At 42.0% G+C, this 16,992-nt stretch overlaps 3 protein-coding genes across 7 annotated transcripts in view; 1 reads left to right on the top strand and 2 right to left on the bottom strand.

Annotated features, from left to right (window-relative positions):
* Positions 1 to 391: 391 nt before the first annotated feature.
* On the top strand, positions 392 to 8,963 carry SOD1 (superoxide dismutase 1). Its single transcript, XM_027586109.1, has 5 exons — positions 392 to 601; positions 4,734 to 4,827; positions 6,494 to 6,563; positions 7,389 to 7,506; positions 8,574 to 8,963. The coding sequence occupies exons 1-5, from the start codon at positions 530 to 532 to the stop codon at positions 8,679 to 8,681; spliced, it is 462 nt and encodes a 153-aa protein (XP_027441910.1). The 5' UTR covers positions 392 to 529; the 3' UTR covers positions 8,682 to 8,963.
* On the bottom strand, positions 615 to 2,014 carry LOC113917991 (proline-rich protein HaeIII subfamily 1-like). The gene has a single exon (XM_027586110.2). The coding sequence runs from the start codon at positions 1,097 to 1,099 to the stop codon at positions 773 to 775; it is 327 nt and encodes a 108-aa protein (XP_027441911.1). The 5' UTR covers positions 1,100 to 2,014; the 3' UTR covers positions 615 to 772.
* Positions 7,513 to 16,992, bottom strand: part of SCAF4 (SR-related CTD associated factor 4) — a 60,465-nt gene continuing 50,985 nt past the window's right edge. For 4 of the 5 annotated variants that reach the window (XM_027586105.1, XM_027586107.1, XM_027586104.1 and 1 more), the window contains exon 20: positions 10,696 to 12,522. In XM_027586105.1, the coding sequence (XP_027441906.1) occupies positions 11,597 to 12,522 (926 nt within the window). In that variant the 3' untranslated portion in view covers positions 10,696 to 11,596. Of the gene's footprint in view, positions 8,071 to 10,695; positions 12,523 to 16,992 lie in introns of those variants that run through there. The other variant, XM_027586108.1, reaches the window with a different exon arrangement.

The raw sequence follows: 16,992 nt of genomic DNA on the forward strand, positions 1-16,992 counted from the left end.
CGGAAACCCAAAACACAAGAAATGAAACGACATAAAGGACCCCCAGCTCGACGCGTCCCAATTTAACAGATGAGCCAATTTCTAAGAAACAGATGAGACAATGTTCTTACAACCAAAAGTCACCACACAAAGTGACTTAAAATATTAAAGGCGTGCCACGTATACCTCATTTTCCCAATTTCGCGTACTGTCATCTACGGAAGGGAAGAGAAAGGCCGAATTTTTCCACAATTCCATGTTTCCGGGCGTTTTAGAGCCGCGGGACGCAAGGATCCCCGCGCTGCCCCTTGGTCCCGCCCCCGGTCGGTCACTCCCGGCCACTCGCGTGCCGACGCCTCGTGGGGAGCGGGCTGAGCGCGCGGCCGGCGATTGGTTCCGGGCCAGGGTGGGCGGGGCGCGGAGCTCCGGCCCTATAAGAGCGCGCGGCGCGACCACCTCGGTTTGCGTCGGCGTCTGCTGCGGCGTCTTCCGCTACGCTCCGAGTCCTCACAGCCTTTGGAACCGGGACCGGAGCGCGGCCTCGCGAGTCATGGAGATGAAGGCCGTGTGCGTGCTGAAGGGCCAGGGCCCGGTGGAGGGCACCATCCACTTCGTGCAGAAGGCAAGGGCTGGGGCGGAGGCCGGCGGCGAGGCCGTGCCCGCGCACCTGTGCCCGGCAGTGGCGGCCGCCCGGGCCTCGCGCCGCTCTCGTCACGCCCCCGCCGCGCCGTGTCTGCAGGTTCGCGCCGCCCGAGGCCTCTGCCCCGCGGCGGTGCGGCGGCCGAGTGCTGAGTCACCGGGCGGGCCCGGCGGGGGCGGCGGTGCGTGGCGAGGCCTGGGCGCGGGTGCAGGGAAGGAGCAGCGGCCGACCCTGGTGGGGTTGCTCGGAGCGCGGGCCCGGGAAGGAGGGCGGAGGCCGGCTGGCCCGAGGGCCTGGGCCGCCTCCGTGGCGTCTGTAGCCCGGGGCGGAGACGTGACGTTTTTGAAGAGGCTGTGGCCCTTCCCTTGCGGGGTCGTTTTGTGGGTCCTGAGGCTCCTGCGGACTCGAGTTGCGCAGTCCCGGGCCTGGCCCGCCTTTGGGAGCAGAGAGTGCGGCAGGGCCGCCTGGATACGGTCGCATCCGTTAGCCCACTTGGGGGCTTCCTTTCCGCTCAGGGGTCTGCAGCTTGCAGCCTGGGGGCACAGCCGGTCCCGGGGCGGGTGTTGTACAGGCCCGGAGCTCAGAGGGTGGCTGGAACTTGGTTAGTTGAGAGGGTACTGAAAAACAGGAATCACGTGACTGTCGAGGCAGCGATGAAAACCATTGAGTCCCTGAAGTAGTAATTAGTGAAAGCTTAAATGTGCACACACACCGGAAGATAGTCGTGAACCGGGAGCACTCAGACCAAACCATGGAATGAGGATGAGGGGTATTTTGTTATAAAGCAGCTTATATAGTGAGAAGGCAGGGACTGTTTATTTTTCACAGTGATGGGTCATGATAGTTTTCTTAAATGGTGAGAAATTGGTTGGTGGTTACCGCATACCGGCCTAGGGATTCAAACAGTTTTAGCTTTTGCTTAGGATTTCCAGGAGCATAAATAGGAAATGACCCGGGTCAAGTTAGTCTTGCAAAATAAACCAATTAAGCTATGCTTGTATGACTAAATTTGTTTTGTCTGATTAGGGAATTTTCAAGGCTGGTGTCCATTTGTTTTTGACTTTAAACAGGACAGAGACCTTATGTGGCCCCTTACAGAAAAGTTTGCTGACCCTTGCTGTAGGTCACGGTCAGGCTGTAAAGGCAGAGAAGATGGCCTTGGACAAAGCTCCTTTTCCACCTCTGGAGATCTAATCGACTCCCTTGTTGGTTGTTTTCCAAACCTGTGATTTTTTTTTTTTTTTTAAACCCCTGGGTGCACAGTAGGCTCATTTGGGGAGCTTTTAAAAAAATGTTTCCAGGGCGCCTGGGTGGCTCAGTTGGTTAAGCGACTGCCTTCGGCTCGGGTCATGATCCTGGAGTCCTGGGATCGAGTCCCACATCGGGCTTCCCGCTCAGCAGGGAGTCTGCTTCTCCCTCTGACCCTCTTCTCTCTCGTGCTATCACTCATTATCTCTCTCTCAAATAAATAAAATCTTTAAAAAATAATAAAATAAAACCAATACTTAAAAAAAATGTTGATTCCAGATCAGTTATATCTAAATCTGTCAGGGTGCAGTCTGACCTTTGCTGTTTTTAAAGTTTCCACAGTAGTACTAATTTGCACCAAGAATTGAGAACTGTTGGCAGAGGGTAGTGGGTGGGGTTTGGGAGTTGGAAGTCAGATGTGGAGAGTTTCACTTAACTCTGTTGTTGGGGCATTCATTTAACCAAATTCTTTGTAAAATGGTTTTGAAATTGCTCTACCAATAGGCCCATTGCTGAAATGGTCAAAAAATAAACTATACAGAAGTACTCAATAGTATTGCAAAACATGGGGTGCCTGGGTGGCTCAGTCGGTTAAGCAGCTGCCTTCGGCTCAGGTCATGATCCCCGGGTCCTGGGATCGAACCCTGCATCGGGCTCCCAGCTCAGCGGAGAGCCTGCTTTTCCCTCTTGCTCTGCCGATCTGCCTACTTATTCTCTCTCTCTCTCTCTCTCTCTCTCTCTCTCTCTCTCTGTCAAATAAAATCTTTAAAAAATTGCAAAACACGTTTTACAAGGAAGGTGCTTGTGATAAGACTTGTCCCCCAAATCTTAGGTTAGGAACTGATGGAAAATTGTGGTTGTACTTGGCTTGATAATCGTAACAATATTTAATATACGAATGAGATTTAATCTTTAAAGTGGCTTACAGAAATGTGAGAGGACATGAAAAGTAATCTTGGAAATTTATGCGAGGGAGCTTAATTTTTTTCCTTTAATAGGTGGTTTCCAGATTTTCTGGAAAAGGCTTTGTCATTTGACTAAATTTTGCTGTTTTCAGTTGCCAGACTTTGTTTTGCTCCTCCTTTCCTTATGTAATTTCACCAGCACTAGAGAATCTGAGAAGCCTTTGAGGGATACCTTCCTTCCCTCTGGCCATGGAGAAATGGCTTGGGTGTTACCTTCAGAAGCCAAGCTGTGAATCCATACATAATTGAGTTTTTCCACCTCACCTGAGTTGCGGGTGTGGCTCCCTCTTTTAAGTTCCAAACTTCATTTTGGTGGTGCTGTTTGTACCTGATAAAAGATCCTTGTGTAGTTAAGCATTATAGCTCTACGGCTATGCAGGAATGTTAAATTGGAAATAAATTGTATTTGTTTGGCCTAGAGTGTTAAAATTTTGGATTAATTTCCAATTTTTAAAAATCAGAAATTTTCACCTGTAAGTCCAAATTACTAGCTTTTCTTGAAAACTTTGGAGATCTGCCCACACTGAGCCCTCGTTAGCTCAGGGCAGCACCCTGCAGGACTGAGTTTATATTCCTTTTTGCTTCCCTGACCTGTTTCAGTCATTTAAGATAACAGCCTGGCCCCTATAGGGTTGTACCCAGGCAGCTTACTGTTGAAATGCTCATATGTGCTCTGTGCATTACCCATTACCCATTAATGGAAGCTTGGAAGAACCTGCCCTTTTGTCTCTGCTGTTGATAACACAGTGCGTTTTGGGGAGAAACATTCATGTTTTAGTTTTTCCAGAATTAAAGCTTAGAAGAATCCTAGTCTCTTCTCAAAAAGAAAAGCAAAGAAGGGGGCAGGAGTTGACATACTGCTTCCGTTGAGCAGTGGTATTTATCCAATGGAAAGTCAAACATTAACCCCTTGTAACTGTTGGCCCTGGCTGTTAAAAAACCTAGCTAAAAACAGAGACACCATCATGTGTATAACTGTGTGGTATGGATGCTGTGTGTATTTTATTTTTGTTCCTAAGATCTCTTAGTTGTAAAAGGTAACTTCCTTAATTTCTTTATGCACTCTGCAGCCCTATTACCTATTACCATTGCCTGCATGGCGATACCTGTGTGTTTTTCTGCTTTAGTGTTTTTATTGCCCTTTTTTTTTGGTCTCGAGTGGAAAGGTTATCTAGGTTTGAGGGCCTAAAATGAGTTTGGAAAACAACAGACCAGAATTAGTCCCCCAGGGAAAGTGGGATAGAATATTTTCTGGCTATTAATAAAAAATATCTATGCTGGAGACTGATAAATACCCACCTAGTGGGTGAGTAGAGAACAGGGATCCTGCGGCAACCAGTTGGACATTTCCAAGGTGTCTTTTTCTTTTCTTTTTTTGATGGCAAATCTGTATGTTTGCTCTATGGAAGAATGTCTGCATGAAGAAAACGAGGTGCTATGTTGGTGCTACCATTTGGGTTAAAAAGTTTGATACATATTCATATTCAGCAGGTGCAAATATAATGTATTCAAAAGCATTTGCAAAATAAAGAAGAACTTATTCTTGTTATATATCCATTGTAGGGGAGTCAAGCCCTACAAAGTCTACAAATCCTCCATTTTCATGCTCACTCGCCCCTCTGCTAGGTGCGTTTTCTGTGCTATTAATTGTGATACCTGCTGCATGGCTCCTGGGCTCTGAGTGTTAGAGCAAGGTCACATCTCCCTTGTGTTGGTCCCCAGCCTAGAACAGTTAAATAGCTTGGTAGAAAAGTGGTAGGCCTGGGATTTGGACACAGATCTTTCAACTCCCACGTCCATGTTCCTTCCATTTTCTTGTGATTGGTAAAGGTAATTCAACTGTTTTCTTTGTTCAGAAGCACTTGCTCTCTCAAACTTTTTGCACTTTTCTTTGACTAAAGGGAAGTGGGCCTGTTGTGGTGTCAGGAACCATTACGGGATTGACTGAAGGTGAGCATGGATTCCACGTCCATCAATTTGGAGATAATACCCAAGGTGAGTATTGTGTTGGTCTGGTGACTCCTACTTGTCTCAGCTAGTAAGATAAATAGGACTGGGTAGAGCTACCCCTAAATATTAAAAACCCTCAACATGCAGGAAAAAAAATAAAGTCAGTAGGATTACTAAGGTTAACCTTAGGGAAATGAGCCAAAAGACTGGTTTGCGACTCTTAAGTGTGGAAAGGAAGGGGAAGAAGTTGATTTTGTGTGTTTGTGTGTGTGGTTTTTTTTAAGATTTTATTTGACAGAGAAGGTGAGAGAGGGAACACAAGCAGGGGGAGTGGGAGAAGGAGAAGCAGAAGCAGGCTTCCCGCAGAGCAGGGAGCCCAACAATGAGGGGCTCGATCCTAGGACCCCGGGATCATGACCTGAGCTGAAGGCAGATGCTTAATGACTGAGCCACCCAGGCGCCCCGAAGTTGATGTTTTTTAAACATGTTTATACCTTGATTATAGAAAGAGTCAAGTATTTTTTAAGAAAACAATAAAAAAACAAAAAATTAACCTACTTTCTTACCTTCCATAGTAATCTCAGGTGTTTGTGAGCTGGGGTTGAGGGTGGGTGCTTCAGGCACAGGGTCTGCATTTATTTGCATTATTCTGTAAGAATAGCTCCATCCCTCCAACACAAGAGCCTTAGCGGGACAGAAGGTAAAATCTGAAAAATGAATGTAAACTAGCGGTGCTTTTGGTTGAGTTTCATTTTCTCAGTTTGGGATTAGAAGCAAGTTAAAAGCTTATGGGTTAAAATGCATTTAGTCATCTTTTACCATATTCAAGTAACCTGAACTCAGTGTTTACTTTTTATGATGAGAACCTGATTCATTCGTCTTGCTGGATTTGTTTTTATGTTCTATGATTTGGTTCCTATAAAAATTGTGATTTAATGACAGCTTTGATCCATTTTGCCGATTGAAATTCCTCAGGTTGCCCTTTTTTTTACTGCCTCTGCTTTGGGAGGCATTTGCCCTGGGTCTTTGATTTACTGTGCTACTTCCCGTAACCTGTGTGTCTTCTCCCTGGGGAAGCTGGGTTGAAGCTGTAAACAATGGAAACTCTCCTCTGTCACCTGCTGAGTGAAGAAAGCCTGTCACTAAAGAACCTCCTGCACTGTGGTGGTGGTTCTGTGAGAATGGCTTTCCCTGAAGCACAGGAGTGCCATTTTTCCAGAATATATTCTGAATGCCGCCCCTTGGAATTCTGTGAGGCAACAGCCTTGGCTCATAGTTAGAAGGTGCCATTTATATTCTGCTTGCACCAAGTAAAGGCACCAACAGTAGTTGCTGGTAGTATGTTGCTGGGGAGGTGAGTTTCTTGTAGTTAAGGTTCGCTACCGTATAAACCAGGATCAGAATCATGGGATTTTAATAATAGAAGAACCATGAAGATCAAATCCTGGCCCTCTTATTTTACAGGGCAGTGAAGAAACCAAAGCCCAGAGAAGGGTATTAGCTTTACTGGTGTTATAGAAATTGTTTCTACTGCTTGCCTGTTTTGTTTATACTAAAGTGTTGCTTCCTGTTTTTATGAACCTAGAAGTCATGATGGTAGGTCAGTATTTTCTGTATTTGAGGTTTTAGCAATGACCAGTTTCTTTTTAGAATTTATTTTGAAATCCTGATTCATAATTTGGCTACCTTTGTTTTTGTTTTTGGCAAATAGGCTGTACCAGTGCAGGTCCTCACTTTAATCCTCTATCCAAAAAACACGGTGGGCCAAATGATCAAGAGAGGTGAGTGACAAAAGTGCTTTAATGCTTACTAAAATTATGACGATGGCTTGTTGGGGTCCGTATGGGTGTACTACTTGCAGATTGCATGCTAATGTAACTGTGAGTAGGCCTCCCCACCTCTGCTCTTAAATTTGTTGCCCCCCCCAAGTAACCCCTTGGCTCCAGGTGCTAGAGCGGCTTACTCTCTGGGCTGAGGAATTGACAAATGGGGACAATTAAGACGATTTGGTTTTGTAGCATTTATTGAATATAGAACTAATACAAGTGCCAAAGGGAACTAATACAGGAAATGTCATGAATAACAAACAGTACTGTCAACCACTAGCAACATAAACCATTGTGAAACATAGGAAGCCTTGTAGATAAAAATTTGATACTGAAAATTCAGTGAGTCCATTTGTGTGTTTCCTGAGAGCCTTTCAGGAAAATATTAAATTTAAGGACAGGGATTAATTTATTTTAATAACAGAGGCCTAGCATATAGCATTCTTAGCCATGCCAAGTATTAACAGGTGTAACTCATTAACTCAGAGTTTACCCTTTGGTACTTTACCTCTGACATTAGAGATGTGCCCCCATCCCACGATTCTTCCCAGAGCACTACTGTGTAGATTTGAAGCTTTGTTTGAAGAGCAATGTGTCTAGAATGTCAAGTTGTTTCTAGTTGTGTATGTTCTAAAAATCTGTCCGTCTGGAAGAGTGGGTCCTATCTGACACATACCATATCCACCTCTTAGTGTCCACCCTTATGTATCTGACTCACCAACTAGCCTGATGTTAAATGGAAGTCAGTCCTAATTCCTGATGCTTTTTCAAAACTGTTAGGCATGTTGGAGACCTGGGCAACGTGACTGCTGGCAAGGATGGTGTGGCCACTGTGTCCTTGGAAGATTCTCTGATCGCACTCTCAGGAGACCATTCCATCATTGGCCGCACAATGGTGGTGAGTTTTCATATGCTAGGATATGCGTACCATTTCTTCTAATACACAGACATGTATCTTTTCACGAGTTCATGATTATTAATCCTGGTTTCTAAGGATCCACGTACATTGTACCTTTAGTTCAGATTAGGAAAAGCAATTACTTTATTTGATGATTACAGTGAAGGTGAATTAATGATGTAGGTGGTTATGACACTCTTCTATGGAACTGTGGTCGTTAAGTAAGTTACATTTGGTCATATTAGATGTGTACTGTGGAAACAAGTAGTCTTTGTCTAGTTTTAAAATGGCCAGATTTTCCTGCCACATTTGAGTGTCCCCCTTATAGTTAAACATTTTGTTAAGTCTAAAATCTGAGCTGGACCTCAGTGTTAGTATTTTATTCATGTCTGCAGGTCACCATCACTTGTTTAACGTGTGGGAAGCGATTGCCCTGAGTTACCCACGGGAGCTGCATTTGGTTCTCGCAGACACCAAGTAGCGTAGGCTCTGTGTTGCCTGCCCCAGAGGACAGTTAACGTTCTGTAGTCCTTTCCTTCCAGGTGACCCTAGAGTTTTCTTCAGCTATAGTTGCGAAGCAGAAAAATCATTGATCAATGTTTGAGGAGCCAAATCTAAAATACTATTTAAATAGTTGAAGATACTTATTTACAGACTCACAGTTCATTAGGCACATTTTTGAGTTTCTTTAAATTCACTTTCATTCCCCCCCCGCAAAGTGTTTATTATAAAAGGCGGCTATTACTCAGGCTACTAAAATTTCTCCCAGAGGATTCAAACTGGCACATGGCAGCCTGTAACACTTGTCTCGGGTTTTTAGTATTTCGTTTAGATAGCAACACTTACCTAGTGTTTACAACAAACTTAGTCTGTATCATGAAGAAAAAGCTTTGAGTAGTAGTTTCTACTGTTTACCACTAGATTAAATATTAGCATATTTCCTTGCTAGGATTATCTTAACATAATCTTTTCTAATATTAAGTGGTTCTTAAGTCTTTTGGGTATTGTTGGGAATAGGTGGTAATTATTTGACAGTGCTATGTTAATGTTCTTAAAACTTTCTAAAGGTCCACGAGAAACGAGATGACTTGGGCAAAGGTGGCAATGAAGAAAGTACACAGACGGGAAACGCCGGGAGTCGTTTGGCTTGTGGTGTCATTGGGATCGCCAAGTAAATATTCCCTAGGATGTGATCTGAGTCCTAGTAGCTCCTATGTTACCTTGCTAGTTGTAGAAATTTAACTTGATAAACATTAAACACTGTAACCTTAAAAGTGTAATTTGTGTGACTTTTTAATTGCTTTAAGTACCTGTAATGAGAACTGATTGATGATCACTTGGAAGATTTGTATAATTTTATAAAACTCCTATTCAGTTAAAATTGTCTGTTTCAACGATCTCTGTATTTTGCCAGGCTTAATAATCATATATGGGTATTAAACTTAAAATTGTCTGAATTTCTTCAATTCTCATTCAAGCCCGCAATAAATACACCATATGGCACTGAATTTTGAACCTATTAAAGTATCCAAATTGAAACTCTGAATTAGCTCTTGATACTCATACATAGAGCTTGAATGGAACAGATTTAGTAATACGTTGACAGACACTACCTGTTTCATAGAGGTCGCTTTTCAGAGTGTTTTAAATGAGTTTAAATTTTTAGCAGCTGGTCTTTTTTTAGCTAACTCTAATAACCTCAACTTGAATCTTGGACAGATAGATATCCTTTGTCAGTTTCAGGGAAATTAAGGTGGTTTTCCTGATTAGCTACTTAGCATTTTGATTCAAAAAGTACTTGTTTATTTTAAAAAGATGTTACGGTTTGAGAGAACCCTTTGATAACTTTTAGTGAAATTGTGAACAGCAAGTTATAGCCTCAGCTAAGAGTAAATTTACCTACCTGCCAAAATGGCACATTATCCACGTTTTATACACCTATGAACATTTAGTTTTAAGTAGAGGTTGGCACAATCTGCTTCCAAATTAGCCATTTAAAGAAAGATACCATAGCATTTTAAGATGGAACCAAGGAAATGTTTGAATGTGGGTTATGTCTATTTAAGAATTTACACATCCAGTTAGTAAATTTAAGTCTGGTTCTCTTATTGTAAATAATTATGTACCTATGAGAAACTTTTCAAATGAAATGTTAACCTAATTCAGGTTTGACTCTGGATTACAGTTATTAACTGAAAATTGTAGAATATTTCTGAGAAATCAGAAATAAGCTACAATTCCGATTGATCATAAATACATACTTTTATCAAATGTGGGATATTGGTTAGGAGAGGAAAAGCCAATGTGGAAAAGGACAATTTGTAGTGTTCTCAAAGTTTTAAAATTGGTGAAAAAAGAACCACATGCTCAGAAGAACTGGTTAAAATCACTGTCAGAATTTAAACACAGTAACAGATTTCACTAAAGTACAGTCTGGTGTACCTATGTGGGGTAAGACTCACATACAGGGCCTCACTTGTGAGCCTCAAATGTAATCACTACCACTTAGTACTGGGGGGGGGCTGTCATGTGCAAATAGCATGGTTCCAATACCTTACAATTGGATATACGGGTTGTCAGTCCTTGAAATCTGAACACTAATCAGATGTGTATTTCTTTCCAGAAGCAGTTTCAGTTAGGACTTTTAAACCTCACAGGTGGGCCAACATCAAACGAAGGACAAGTTTTATAATTGAAGTGCAGATATTAACTTGGATTTTCTCTCATTTTCTAAAGTCAGGAACACAACATTGTCCTAGATACATTCTCCCCATCAAAACAAAGGTCTTGCTGCAGAGTACTATTTAAAAACCAAATAAAGTAGCTTCACCTGGGGATGAGGGCAAAGAAAAAGTTACCTGCTCAGCACACTAAAACTAGGGACAGTTTAAAAAGGTAATTTAAGAAAAAGCTTCAACAAGGCCATAAATACTTGGACTGTGTAATGACAGGTCTTTTCCTTGGCACTGGGGAAAGCAGTTTTATGGACTATTTTAGATACAGGTTTGATTTGGCTTTGGACGTCTTCAAGTAATAGTTCTTGGAAAACCTACATCTATTTTTCCTAGTTAACCCGACAATTTAAACAAAGAAAATACTTTGTATGTTCTTATATGTGACAAAAAGTTCAGTCTACCTCTGCCCAGCAGGGGAGTTTAAAAAATGGTAAAGAAAGGCAACAGTCAAGGCTTATAAGGAAACAATAGGTTGCATTTAAGTCCTTAAACATATAAAATAAGACAAAAAGCTTTTAGGTTGCAAATGTTGTTAACCTTGATTTCTTTCACCCTTCTGAAAAATTTAATGGGATGTTAAGAAAACACTCAAACTTATTTCTAGTAAGTAATACCCAGGCAATCAGATAATTCTATAGTACAGTCGGGTACTTTGGGATCCAGTTTTTCCCCCAGCAAAATTTCTCTTTACAAATTAATTAGGGCAACATTTACCACAAATCCAATGGCAAAAAAGAAAACCTTGATTGAACTGCAAACTAACAAGCTTTTCGATTAACATTAAAACAACTAACCTTTACACCTTATGATTGAAATGCTAAAATTCAAAAGTATTACAAATGAAAGTGTTTGAGAATAACTACATAAAGATGTCTATTTCCATCAAATAAACAAGTCTAATTTAGACTCCAATACAGTATTAACAGCTCAAACTTTGATGGTGAACAATCCTTTTCCACCTTAATGCAGTGTAGGAAGAATAGCACACATTAAAGTTTGTTATGAAAATAGAGTTTATTAAAAACATCCCTATTGTTTTGAGGAGCTTTCACCGTTACCTTGTCTTAAATTAAAAAAAAAAAATAGAGAGCACTTCTAATTACGATTTGTAAACTTTTTAAAGTCAAAACTTTTAAAAAGTTACAGCAAAAAGGGTAATATTTATTCATATTTTCAGTATTTTTTGTTATTTTGTGGCTATTTTTAAATAGAAGGGAAGCAATCAAATTGCTTACAATTCCCCACCAACTACTGCGGGGCTGTGATATAGCAGGAGCAAATATAATACAGCATCTGTACACCTCAAGCTCTACACTCCCGAAGTGTCACTGTCACATTTTGACAAATTCCAGTCTCTAACGAGGAGCCTCTGCTGCTGAGCCAGAATCCTTTTCGGGTTCAACGGATGAGGTAGCCTCAGCAGGTAACTCTTCAGAAGATTTTACAACTGCAGACTCAGACTCCCCCTTATCAAGTTCTGAAACAGTGTCTACATTTCCCACTTGGCTAATGGGAGGTTCAACGGTTTTGTTACCACCTGCCCTGTCTGTGACCTCAGGCTTCTCCTTTCCTCGGTTTTCTTCCTTCTCTCTACGAGACTCTCTATCTCTAGAATCTCTCTCTCTGTCCCGATGCCCACTAGAGCGTCTATTCCTCTCTTCCAAGTCTCTGTGCCTGTCCCGGTCAGGGCTCCTTCTTCCCCACTCTCTCCTTTCACGATTACTATTCTCTCTATCATCATTACGGTTCCCATACCGTTCCCGGTCATTTTCCACCCTATTTCCAAAAGATCTTCTTCCAAACCTCTCTTGGTCTCTACCTGAATTGAACTGCTGCCTGTTATCATTTCTAAACGGCTGTGGCGGCGGCTGCGTGGACGGCGGTGGCTGGGCAGGTGGCGGCTGCTGCGGCTGTGGCTGGGGTGGCGGCGGCGGCTGGGCGGGTTGCTGCCTGCCGTCTCTGTCCTCGGGGCCCCCTGGGCCTGGCCCTGGGCCCCCAAGCCCTGGCATTCCGCCCGGCCTAACAAAGGGGCCATGCGGTGGAAAGGGACCTTTCATTCCATGAGGTGGAGGCATTCCAAAGCCCCCCGGTCCTGGAGGGGGGCCTCTATGCATCATATGTGGCGGCATGGGGCGAGGTGGCATCAGAGGAAACCGCTGTAGGTGAGGTGGAGGCATTCCTGGAGGGCGCTGAAGTGGGATCAGGCCAGGGCGGGCACCAAGAAGACCAGTGGATGGTGCCTGGAGCCCAATCACGGGACCAGGTGCAACTCCTTGAGTACCTAAGAGAAAGTAAAAAAAAAAAGTATGTAAAGGAACAGAGAAGATGGCATTCTGTTTTCACCTGTTTTGCTGTGGAGCCTGAATCAAAATGAAGTTCAATCCAGAATCTCCCAATTTTGTGTTGTTTGCCAGTCTACCTGTGAGAGACTCGATGTGATGGCCCAGTAACAACCATGGCACAGTCTTAGATATATATAGTATATATCTATATATATATATATACCTATATCTATATTCTATGAAGATATATGTCTATAGAGTTAGTGTATGGATAATTGGTATCTAACATTGGTGGAGGTCAAAATAAGCTGGAAGAGGAAATTACAACATACCAATTTTGGAAAGTCTCCTGTAGCCTTCACTAGCAGCTCTTTGGTAAAATACTTTTAAAGTACTTAAAACATTTGAGAGATACAGTAGACTAGGCCTAATGAGAAAAGGCTGAACTATCTGAGCCAACTGAAAGCCAGCTCAGGTGTACCATTAGGAAATTTTACACTTTAAAGTCTTAATACTAGAAACAAATGGGGTCACTGACCCAGAAAATCCACCGAAGAGGGAGGTCTCTTCGATTCCATGTCGTTTAGATGCCGTACTATACAGCAATAAGCATCACTGGAACAGTAAATGCTTATAAAATAAAGATTGATACACCAGTGGAGTTTATTTTTACAGGTTCTTTTTCAAAGCACAGCATAAGGTGTAACTTGCTAGGCCACAATGTCGGAAGTATGCTCAAAGTTCAGCCATTCATTTTCTATTCATTCTTCCTAAGGCGACAAGATGAAGTTGGTGCTGTTGACAGCAACAAGGACGTACTGGTTTTATTTCCCATTTACATGAGTTTGCTCACATTTTGGTTTAAGTCATACAAATTCAATAATCCAGCATTTAAAATGATACAGCAAACAGTATGGATTTCTGTTTCAGCTCACCACAGTAACAGAAAGGCATCATCTCTCTCTTTGCAAATAGCATCACAAGCCAAATACAATGACCAACAGGAGTAACTCATTACTGTAACATTGGAAAATATTCCAGATGTTGGAATATGTACTATTTACCCATGTACTGCAGAAAGGCCCCTGAGCAAGTTATGGGTTATGATTCTTGACCAAAAATGGTAAGAGAAATGCTTGGGTGATGCTGATAAAAAACCAACCCAAGAGCAAACCCAGTACTTTAATACTAAGTACTTCCCACCCGCCCCCCGCCACCCTAACATCAGCTTGAACCACTTCCTCCCACGTGCTTCAGCAAACATTTAACAAGTCCTGCTCGCTCCTAAATTTTTCGTATAAGAAATACGAAACAAAAGTCTAACTTCAGTTTCTGCTCCTCACAACATGTGGTCCAATACTGTTCTGTCTGACTTACGGACTAAATAGAGTGGACCTGAAAATATATGTACAGCAGTTTGTAACTTTTAACATGAAGACTCAACAGCCTTGGTATTTACTTACACACATCATCTTCCTTCAAATGCTTAAAAAGAAGTATGGTGAAATATAATCTCACTTAGGAATGACCTTGGACATGTGCCTCAGAAATGAGAATAATACCTGCCTCTTGTTGAGATTAAATGGGATAAAATACTAAGAGTGAGCTCAGAGCCTTGTCTATAGTTAAATGCTGAAATAACATCTATGTGACAAGTGATAAATATCCTAACATTAAATATCTGACTTCACTAAAATGAATGCATTTTCCATTTCTCATTTGGATCTTATGAACCTCTTGTGGCCCCCCAATATCCATCACAATTTAAAGTCAAGCACTTTGGTAGTTGGGAAAAATGTGAATGCACTGAGCTTCCACCTGTCAGGTCTAAAAGTAAAATATGCTAAACACCACTGTAAAAAGCTAGAAATGGACAAATGAGGCACAGACCTTGTCTCTTCACACACTCTTCAGACTCTCCTTGAAAATCCCAATGAACATATACAGAACCTACCCACATTTCAGATCTAAATGAATTCACAATGGCAAACGCTGTTCCTATCACTTAGTAAACCCCGAGAGTATACCATACAGCGGGGCAACAAAATCACCTAAGATACCTCCTTTCTCTCACTTTTAAAAGAAATTAGTCCCAACATCTGTGGACTGTAACTCAAACAACATAAAATGTATGTCCCGAAGTTACTGCCCTTTTAATGGAGATACCACACACAGATACACTCAAACAAACTGAGCTTTACTTTCCCACTAGCCTTTAAAATGACCACTGTTTACTCTGTTCTAGAGTTCAAACTGTGTGGCACATTCGAGTACTTCATAGGCTCAAGAGGCCAATGCCAAATTTTTAAACAACGATAGAAACATGGGAAAGAGGTTCAAAGCATCTTATAGTAACAAAAGAAGTAGGTTCAGATGAATCTTTAAAAGGAAACAGTGACTCTGGCAGGATAATGGAAAGGTCCCATTTCCTGATTTACCCAACACTGGCTTCCTCAACTACCAATCTGACAGTGGCCAAAGGATGCAAGGCCACCTCACCCTTGCACACAACAGATAAATTGGCAGTGATACTCTTTAAAATACAAACCTGTCTCTAGGAACACATCTCTTAAGTCCTTTATAACATGCATATGAGAGTACACAGAGATTGCTTTAATAGGGTTAACATTTATAGTAATCATGTATTTAAACTACCTACAAAGCATAATATTTTTATAAAGCAAAAATATTGCCTAATTCATTGATTCTGTATGTGTGGACATTTGTATTTGCCTAAAATACTACATGCTCAAATCCCTTCTCTCATTTGCAAATAAGCAGATTTCCATTTAATCCTTCACGGACCAACATTTAGATTCCCCTGACAGACTATTCCCATAGTCCTAAATGTTGACCTTCAGGCCACAGAAGTGATAAAATTGTGATTATTTGTTTGTTGGCAGTCAACGTGTGTTGTTTTTATAATGAAAGCTATATTTAACTAAAAATACACCAGGTGGCATAAGCCCTCGATAGGCATGCTAGCTGAACTTCATTTTTAATTAGGCAAGTTCACAATATACATACATCAATGGACTATATCATGAGTTACTCTGGTCTAAAGGGCATTCAAAGCAATTATTCATTCGATCTGGAAGTATAACATGCAATGCCACTGACAAGTCTTCTAGAGTTACAAATTAAGAAAAGATTAACTCACACATACTGAACACCTGAACTTTTACATTAACTCATTTCATGTGCTAGAGATACAAAGATAAATAAGACATAGTCCTTTACTTCAAACAGGATATAGCCTAAGTAGAAAGAAACATGCCAGCTGCTGGAAGAGATGGCACAAGCTAGTATGGTGGCAAAGGTGGAGCTGATGAAGCTGGTGTGCATGAATCTGAGTGTGAGGCTTAGGGTGTCTGAATGGGGTCTCAAAAGAAAGGAAGGAAGGAAGGACATCACCAGACAAGAGAACTGCAACAGAATATCTTCTGACAAGAGAGAGAAAACAAATACGCAAGATGAGGTTTATTACTGAAGCAGCAAGCGAGAATTTGTGCGAATACAAACTTACTATCAGCTAAACTGAAAGAGGTTCATGAGGCTGAGCAGACGGGCTAGGGCAATTCAGAGGTATGTTATGCCGCTGCAAGAGGAAAGCTGGACTCTGACTCAAAGTGATGGGGCGAGGACCAAGGCACTACTTGCAGGGATGATCCCGTGTTCATTTTTGAAAGAGCTTCCTAGCCAGCAGTGTACAAGAGAGCCAGGAAGGGAAAGACAGTGGAGAGCTGGGGGACTATTACCCCCGCAATCCAGCAGACAGAAATGAGAGACTGAACCGCGACAGAGGGGACAGAGATGAGAAACACAGCTTTCTGCTCTGAATGAGTAGATGGAAGCATCAACACAGTGCAGGAATTTAGGAAGAAAAGCTATTTTTGGGAAGACAGAGGACAAATTTCTAGCGAGAGCTAGAGGAGACTGAGATCTGGTGGAAATGTGCAGAAGAAACTGGTATGTGTATCTAGAGTTCGCAAGAGAAGTCCCAGTGTTACCCACAGTTCAGGTGAGAAAAGCGAAGAGTTCAGACCTGAGGAAACACTACCTTAAAGTCTCCGAAATTTTAATACAGCAGATTTTAATGCAGGAAAAGGACAGCCCCAAACGTCTGTATTCAAATTTGAGAAGTATAAGAAATACGTTGGAGTTTAACTTAAAATAACCAAGACTTAACTGTGAATATTCCTATGAGTAAAAAACAAGACACTTCACAATTAAAAAATAAGTCAAGTTTAAAGGGGAGGTGCCATTGCTATATAGCGCAAAGCTGTCCAGAATTATGTGACATAAAGAACAGGTAAAGGCTAAAGGGGCAGAGAGGAAGGGGAAATTGGTACACATTTGGAGTCCAATGTGGACCTTGAAATCTCAGAGCATAAATAAGGGACACAGTCCTTCTGCCCAACAGGTAACTTTCTGCTAAGGACTGCGGACGGGGGGGGGGGGGGGACAGG

Source organism: Zalophus californianus, chromosome 1, assembly GCF_009762305.2.
Source record: "Zalophus californianus isolate mZalCal1 chromosome 1, mZalCal1.pri.v2, whole genome shotgun sequence".
Taxonomy (NCBI): Eukaryota; Metazoa; Chordata; class Mammalia; order Carnivora; family Otariidae; genus Zalophus; species Zalophus californianus.